This window comes from Leucopleurus acutus (genome assembly GCF_964270905.1).
Source record: "Leucopleurus acutus genome assembly, chromosome: 13".
Classification (NCBI taxonomy): domain Eukaryota; kingdom Metazoa; phylum Chordata; class Mammalia; order Artiodactyla; family Delphinidae; genus Leucopleurus; species Leucopleurus acutus.
The window spans coordinates 63,983,409-63,992,200 of NC_139155.1; the positions used below are offsets into that span (position 1 = coordinate 63,983,409).

Sequence of the window (8,792 nt, forward strand, 5' to 3'; positions counted from 1 at the left end):
CACCTGGCCGGTCCCAGGTAGCAAAGCCCCGCGGCCGGCGGCGGCGCGCCAGGTCCTCGCCCCGGGCTCCCTCCCCCTGTGCTTAATCCCCACTGCCCTGTGGGGTCCCCGGCGGCGTCTTCTTGAGGTTCTTCCGGGCCGGGGCCCGGCTAGCGCCGCCGTCGGCCGGGCTGTCCGAGGCGTTGTCGGTGGGTCTCGCGCCCGTGGCCAGCGCGTTCACGGTGCCCAGCGCCCGCAGCAGGGCCAGGCCGCGGAGGCCGCGGGGCTCGCCGGGGGCGGGCGGCGGAGGCGGCAGCAGCGCGCGCAGGGCGTCCAGCTCGGCCCGCAGCTCCGCGCGCAGCGCCTCAAGCCCCGCGCCCAGCTCGGCGCGCACAGCTGCCAGGCCCTCCTGCAGCTGCCGCTCGCTCACCTCCAGGACGCCCGCCGGGTAGGTGGCCCCGCCGCGCGGCTCCCCGCACCCGGAGCACACGGAGCCGCGGCTGCGCGCCTTCTCGGGCTCCGCGGCCCCCGCGCGGTCCACCAGCCGTGGCAGTCGGGGCGCGTTGGCCCGCGCCGCCGCCTCAGCCCGGAACTGGCACCGCAGGCGCGCCAGGCGGCCTGGGGCGCGGGCTTCGTTGGGGCTCGGCCTGTGGGGCTGCGGCCCGGGGTCCGGCTGGCGGCCCACCGCGCGCCGCAGCGCCTCGCTGGCACCGTACGCGCTGCGCGCCTGGGCCCACGGGCGCCGGGGTTCTGCCGCCATCCGCGCCGCCGCTGCCTCCACCGCCGCCTCCAGAGTCCGGCCGGGCCGGAGCCCCAGCCCGTAGCCTAGCGATCAATGGGGAGACGCTTCATGGAGAGGGCCTCCGGGACGGCTGTGGGAACGACCAAAGCCTCGGGGAATCTGGCCAGGGGCCCGCGGAACCCCCGCAGGGCTGAAACCTGGGCGAATGGGGCCCCGAGGAACCGGCGGAACGACGCCAAAGGCTTGAGTGTGCAGGACTTGCCCGTGGTGCTGCGCTGTCAGTGGGTCCCAACAAGGGGCTTGAACAGGCTTCTGGGCAGAGGTGATGGGGACGTGGAAGCGCTCAACCCCAAGTGGGGAACCGAGCTCACATACTCTGCTCAAAGCCACAGTCCCCATCACAGTCAGGGGACGGCAGGTGTGGTCACTGCCTGAAGCTCTCCTCACTGGCTGGGGCCACCTCCTCCCATACCACAGTCCAGGCTGCTATCTCTGCACTGCTCCCCTACAGCCCACACACAACATGCACTTCTGCCCCTGAATTCAAGATCCCCATTGCTCTCTGCTGGACCCCTGCCTTCAGGAGGCTGCTGGAGGTCCAGCCCATCCCTCACTGCTGTCTGTGCACTGGCCCTGTCCTCTTCCTCCTCTAACCCAGTGACTGTCTTCACCCCCTAAGCCTTTGCCTAGGCTGTTTGTCTGGCCTGGAACGTGCCCCCTGCTCCCCCCTCGACTGGCTGCTCCCACTCATCCCACTTCTCCAGGGCAGCCTTCCTTGACCATCTCACCCCCTACCAGGGAACTCAGGCCCCTCCCCCACAGCACCCTCGCAATCATGATTAAATGGCTCTGTTCTCTGTCCACCTCCATCCACAGTAGGATCCCGAGTACGGGCCCAGTGGTGCTGAGCGGGTTGGATGTTGGATGAAGTCCTTGGGTGAATGAATCTGGGGCTGAGAGTCCCGGGTGGGGCCACCCCACCCCTGGCCAGCTGTGCACCTCCTTTGCCTGGCATTCAAGGCCCTCACGGCCATCCCTGCTGGCTTTCCTGTCCCTCCCACCTTACCACTGCACCCCATTCATTCTCACCCTGGTGCCTTGCCACACGCACTGCCGCCCGTGCCCATCACAGAGCCGTGGGCAGTGTGCTGTGGGCCTCTCTGGAAGGCAGTATCCCCTGCCAACATGTTGTGCTCACGGCACCCGAGGGGCTAGTTAGGACTCTGGGTGCCCTGGGGCCTCCCCAGCAAATTGTGGGGAGGGAGGGCCTGGTGTGGATCCAGGCTGGGCTGGGAGGGGAGATGGCAAGACAGCCACTGGAGCCTGTGTCCCCAGGGCCCACCGGAGCCTACCCTCTCTGCAGCTCTGTGCCCATGTGTGCGTGTGTGTGTGAGATTAGGCGTGCCGTCGACCCTGTTCTTGGGCAGCCTTGGCCCCAGGCCACTGTGAAAAGGCCTGGATCCCCTCGGTTCATTCATTCATTGGAGCCTGTTGCTCTGGAAAGTTCAGGGAGATGGGAGAATTTGGTGCTCTGTCAACCCCTCTGACCCTCCATTCCTGCTGAGTCACCTGGCTCCTCAGGACCTCCAGCCTGTGGCTCTGCTGCTCCCTAGAGCCTTGTTAACCATACCTGCCACCATCCTCCCCTCCATAGTTAAAGTACGACTGACACAAGAGCCCTGCATTCCTCTCCAGGCCTGCTGGAGCCCGGCTGTGTGACCCGAGGGCTCTGCCCTCTCTGAGCCTTACCTGTGAAACGCAGGAGGCCCTCAGGTCCCCAGGAGGGGACGGCAGGGAGGCCGAGAGGGTGGGAGCAGATGTGGGAGGGACTCCAGATTTGCTGACCAGCAGTTAGGGATGTGAGAGCCAGGAGGGCCTAGAGTGGGCTGCCCAGGCAGCCTGGGCCTGGGGAAAACAGAGGCCAAAGGAGGGGGTGTGATAGGAGCAGAGACAGACTGAGAGGGAGGCCCTGGGGACCCCATGGGTCCTGAGGGGAGTTGCAGATGTGTTGGTTGGGGCGAACAGGCAGGGGTGGTCAGCACGACTGATCCCCAGAGGTCAAATTCAGTGAGGATCAGGAAGCAAGGTGTGGTGACCCTGGCCACATGTTCATCAGTGGAGAAGCCAGGGCGCAGGTGAGGCCTGCAGTGCGGAGCCAGGTTGGAGTGCCCTGGCCGGAGCTGGCTGGTCAGAGCCAAATGGCTGTTGTCCCTTCAGGGGACAGAGCTGCTGGGTGGGGGGCTGCACACAGGCCTGCTTTCTAGGTCCTCCCAGAAGCTCCTCACAGCCCTGGAGCCAGCCTGCCAGGGGGCTCCCTGTATGGGGGGGCTGACAGGCCCAGCTCCTCCGCAATCCCATCCCTCTCTGTGTGCCAGGGGCCAGGCCAGCCGTTTCTGTGGGAAGCCACGGACCCCCCCGGGCTGTCCCCAGCCGGGCTCTGTGCCTTCAGGCCAGCCCTCCCACCAGGCAGGGTGGGCAAGTAGCTGCTCATTAACTCAGGGAGGAGAGACCGCCCTGGGCTCAGCCTCTGCCCAGAGAAGGGGGTGGTCACTCCCTGTGACTTCCCTGTGGTCACCCTTGCAGTCTGTTGCAATTAAACCCTGGCAGTCACCTAGGCGGGAGGTTTTCTTTCCCAGAGCCTGAGAGCAGTCGGAAGCCAAGACGGCATTGCATGTTGGAGGAGCTCTGGTGGCCTTGGGGGGTGGGTAGGGAGCAGCCATGTGACTGCAGCCTCACAGTCCTCAGGGGAGCATCTGGTAATGCAGGTCCCCAGGTCCCCAACCGCATGAGGTAGAGGGGGTGTGGGTGCTGAGGGCACAGAGGTCTTTGTCTTCTGCAGTTGAAGCCCCACCAGGTTCTTGGCAAAGCGGGGGATGTGGCGAGGCAGGTGGCAGTCCTGAAGCCGGCGGGATCTGAGGGCCTGTGTTGGGGGTGGGTGACACACCAGGCAAGGGCCCAAGGGGGACAGGACCTCTGTGCAGGCCACCCACCAGGTGGGATGGGGTTTAGTTTTGGAGCCGGTCCTGGAAGGGGCGGTGTGGCCCGGGGCTCTAGGGTAGGGGCTGTGCTCTCCCTCTGGCCAGACTGGCTGGGCCTTTGGAGGGTGAGCAAGCCGTCTTGGCGGGGGCCTGGACCGCGGGCCCTGGGCTGTAGGGAAGGGAAGGCTATGGTGCCCTTAGGCCCCCAGAGTGCAGGCCACGTTGTGGGACCTCGGTGGACTAAGCCGGCAGGTCTGGCTCAAGCCATCGCTCAGCACAGTTCTGGGCAGCTTCATCCTGCCTCACGGGCCACTGGTGGTCCCTGTGGCCTCGCCTGTCTCTCCCCACCCCACCCCCACCCCTGTCAGAGCCCAGGACGAGTCTCTGCTGGCCAGGAGATGGTGAGGGTGCAGAGGCGACAGAGGCAGGAGGGCGTGCAGTGGCCAGGGGAGGCCTGAGTCCTGAGGTCCCTCCTTTAAAGACAGGGTCAGAGAGGGGAAGTGACTCACTCTGGATCCTAGTGCTGGAACGGGGCTTCCTGTGGGCGCTGGACTCGGGCACACCTTGCCCCTGAACACCCCCTGTCCATCAGGCCCTGGAACTGTGCCATGGCCTCCTGGTGGCTCTAGCTACCAAGGCGTTCCCTGGGAACTGTTCTGGGTCAGGTGGCTCTGTGGGGGGCAACTCATTACCCGGTGTTGACCTTGCCTGACCTCGGTAATGAGTTCATTACCTGGTAATGGCTTTGTTTGCCTCGTCCTGGCGTCAGCAGCCTGGAGTAGCTCTGATCAGTCTGGGCTGGGCCCCTGGCCCCCCAACCTGCCCCACGTGGGGCATCAGGCATGCCAGCATCTCTGTGTGCCCCGAGGGCCCAGCCTCGGCTCTCAATGGGACAAGCTCCCCAACCTTGGGCAGCTGAGGCCAGTCACCACTCTGTGCATCACCCTTCCACCCACAGATGGGGCAGAGCGGGGAGGGCCGCCTCGGATGGGCACGCTGCCCATGCAGGGGTCCTCGGGGTCCCCCTTCTCTTGCCAGCTGAGCCGGGGTCTCCATTCGACTGGCCCCTGGGATGGACCTCGTCTCATCATTCCTGGTGAACGGGACTGGGCCCCATCAGGAGCCCCTCCACCTCCCTGTGGCCAAAGGTCACCTCTCTGCCCTCATCTTTGATCTCTTAGCAGCACTGACAGAGCTGGCTGTGCCCTTCCACCCACACCCTCCCGGCCACCCCAGACCCTGGCGCTTCTTTTTTTTTTTTTTTTTTTGCTGTACATGGGCCTCTCACTGTTGTGGCCTCTCCCGCTGTGGAGCACAGGCTCCGGACGCGCAGGCTCAGCTGCCATGGCTCACGGGCCCAGCTGCTCCGCGGCATGTGGGATCTTCCCGGAACGGGGCACGAACCCACGTCCCCTGCATCAGCAGGCAGACTCTCAACCACTGCACCACCAGGGAAGCCCGACCCTGGCGCTTCTTGCTGCTGCACTGGCCCCCCAGACAGAGCCACCACATCCCCACTGGCCTCACTTCTCCAGTCCTTGGCTTTGGCCCTGACCCTCTCAGGCAACCTGTTAAACCTACGTCTGGGGACTTCCCTGGTGGCGCAGTGGTTAAGAATCCGCCTGGCAACACAGGGGACACGGGTTTGATCCCTGGTCTGGGAAGATCCCACATGCGGCGGAGCAGCTAAGCCCATGTGCCACAGCTTCTGAGATCTAGAGCCCGTAAGCCACAACTACTGAGCCCATGTGCCACAACTACTGAAGCCTGCACGCCTAGAGCCTGTGCTCTGCAACGAGAAGCCACCGCAATGAGAAGCACACATACCACAACGAAGAGTAGCCCCCGCTCACTGCAACTAGAGAAAGCTGGTGCAGCAACAAGGACCCAATGCAGCCATAAATAAATAAATTAATTAATTAATGTTCCTATGAGGGAGGAGTCAAGATGGCAGTGTGGGAAGACGCAGAGTTAGCATCTCCCCACAACTAGGGTGCCTGCCGGGCGCTGGTGGGGGACTCTGACCCCCAAGGACACGGGAGGAACCCCAAAGTGAACCGGTAGAACATAAGTGGAGGCCAGGCAAGATCAGCGCCCCTGAGGCTGGAGAGATCAGGAGAGGCAGGCGGGAGGGGCCCCGAGGGAGGAGCAGGAGAGGAGCGGAGGGTGTTAACCCCACCCATTTGGGCATGGGGAGCCTGCCGAGCTCCCAGGCTGGTCCCCTGCCCTCCAAGCTGCCTCCAGGCTGCGTGGGTCCTTGGGGTCATAGGAGGGAGGACAGGGAGATCAGGACGCAGGCAGGAGAGGAGTGGAGGGTGATTGCCCTGACTTGAGTCCAGGAAGCCTGCTGGACTCCCAGGTGAGGTCCCCTTCTCTCTGAGACCTAGGTGGGGGGCACCCTGGGCCCCTTCTGTTCCTTGAGCCTAAGTCCCACCCCCCACAGCCCCCAGGGCCTTTTCCAGCCTTGTGAGTACTGAGCATTGGCCCTGCCCACCACCCAAACCTCACCCTTGCTTAGGCCCCGCTCTGCACATCCAAGGCCTTTCCTCCCCCTCACACTTTTTTTTTTTCCTTTCCCTCCTCTTTTTTACTACTGTGGTACTGATGAACCTTCCAGTTGTTGATTTATCTGTTTTTTAATTTTTACATTCTTTCTAACATACCTGTTAGTTTCCTAGTCTAATTTTACTTTTTGCTTTGTTATTTTTCTTTTTCTTTGTTTTTTTTTTTTGCCTCCCCACGGGGCTTGCAGGATCTTTTTTTTTTTTTTTTTTTGCGGTACACGGGCCTCTCACTGCTGTGGCCTCTCCCGTCACGGAGCAGAGGCTCTGGACACGCAGGCCCAGTGGCCATGGCTCACAGGCCCAGCCGCTCCGCGGCACGTGGGATCCTCCCAGACCGGGGCACAAACCCATGTCCCCTGCATCGGCAGGTGGACTCTCAACCACTGCGCCACCAGGGAAACCCGGGGCTTGCAGGATCTTGATTCACAAGCCCAGTGTTGGGGGGATGCTCCTGCAGTGGGAGGTCCAAGTCCAAACCACTGGACGAACAGAGAACCTCAGACCCCAGGGAATATTCATTTGAGTGAGGTCTCACGGGGTTTGTCATCTCAGCACCAAGACAGCTCTACCCAATAGCCTACAAACTCCAATGTTGGAAGCCTCAGGCCAAACAACCAGTAAGACAGGAACACAGTCCCACTCATTAAAAAAAAGAAAAAAATGAGATGGCAAAAATATATGTCACAGATGAAGGAGCAAGATAAAAACCTACAAGATCAAATAAATGAAGAGGAAATAGGCAGTCTACCTGAAAAAGAATTCATAGTAATGATAGTAAAGATGATCCAGAATCTCAGAAATAGAATGGAAACCTGGATTGAGAATATACAAGAAATGTTTACCAAAGATCTAGAAGAACTAAAGAACAAACAAACAGAGATGAACAACACAATAACTGAAATGAAAACTACACTAGATGGAATCAATAACAGAATAACAGAGGCAGAAGAAAGAATAAGTGAACTGGAAGACAAAGTGGTGGAAGTAACTGCTGAGAAACAGAATACAGAAAAAAGAATGAAAAGAATTGAAGACAATATCAGAGACATCTGGGACAACACTAAATGTACCAACATTCGAATTATCAGGTTCCCAGAAGAAGAGAAAAGAAAGGGTCTGAGAAAATACTTGAAGAGATTATAGTGGAAAATTTCCCTAACATGGGAAAGGAAATAGTCACCCAAATCCAGGAAGCACAGAGAGTCCCATACGGGATAAATCCTAGGAAAAACACACCAGGACACATTAATCAAACTAACAGAAATTAAATTCAAAGAAAAAATACTAAAAGCAGCAAGGGAAAGACAAAAAATAATATACAAAGGAATCCCCATAAGGTTATCAGCTGATTTTTCAGTGGAAACTCTGCAGACCAGAAGGGAGTGGCAGGATATACTTAAAGTGATGAAAGAGAAAAATCTACAACCAAGATTACTCTATCCAGCAAGGATCTCATTCAGATTCGATGGAGAAGTCAAAAGCTTTTCAGATAAACAAAAGCTAAGAGAATTCAGCACCACCAAACCAGCTTTACAACAAATGCTAAAGGAACTTCTCTACGCAGGAAACACAAGAGAAGAAGAAAACCCACAAAAACAAACCCAAAACAATAAAGAAAATGGTAATAGGAACATACATATTGATAATAACCTTGAATGTAAATGGGTTAAATGCCCCAACCAAAAGACACAGACTGGCTGAATGGACACAAAAACAAGACCCATATATATGCTGTCTACAAGAGACCCACTTCAGACCTAGGGACACATACAGACTGAAAGTGAAGGGATGGAAAAAGATATTACATGCAAATGGAAGTCAAAAGAAAGCTGGAGTAGCAATACTCATATCAGATAAAATAGACTTTAAAATAAAGACTGTTAAGGGCTTCCCTGGTGGCACAGTGGTTGAGAGTCCGCCTGCCGATACAGGGGACACAGGTTCGAGCCCTGGCCTGGGAAGATCCCACATGCTGCAGAGCAACTAAGCCCATGCGCCACAACTACTGAGCCTGCACTCTAGAGCCCGCAAGCCACAACTAGTGAAGCCCATGTGCCTAGAGCCCGTGCTCTGCAACAAGAGGAGCCACCACAGTGGGAAGCCCGTGCACTGCACCAAAGAGTAGCCCCTGCTCACTGCAACTAGAGAAAGACGTGCACAGCAACAATGAACCAAAGCAGCCAAAAATAAATAAATAAATATTTTTTAAAAAGAAGAAAAATCTCAAACAATCTAACCGGGCTTCCCTGGTGGCGCAGTGGTTGGGAATCTGTGTGCCAATGCGGGGGACACGGGTTCATGCCGTGGAGCAGCTAAGCCCGTGAGCCACAACTACTGAGCCTGTGCGTCTGGAGCCTGTGCTCTGCAATGGGAGAGGCCGCGACAGTGAGAGGCCCGCACACCACGATGAAGAGTGGCCCCCGCTTGCCACAAGTGGAGAAAGGCCTCGCACAGAAACGAAGACCCAACACGGCCAAAAATAAATAAATATATTTATTTATTAAAAAAAGAAATCTAACCCTACGCTTA

General features: G+C 58.5%; 1 protein-coding gene across 1 annotated transcript; it reads right to left on the reverse strand.

Moving 5' to 3' along the window:
- Positions 1 to 82: 82 nt before the first annotated feature.
- On the reverse strand, positions 83 to 748 carry FAM246C (family with sequence similarity 246 member C; the record flags this gene model as incomplete). Its single annotated transcript, XM_082852802.1, has 1 exon — positions 83 to 748. Exon 1 carries the CDS (start codon positions 737 to 739, stop codon positions 83 to 85), a length of 657 nt encoding a protein of 218 aa, XP_082708928.1. The 5' UTR covers positions 740 to 748.
- Between the last annotated feature and the right edge of the window lie 8,044 nt (positions 749 to 8,792).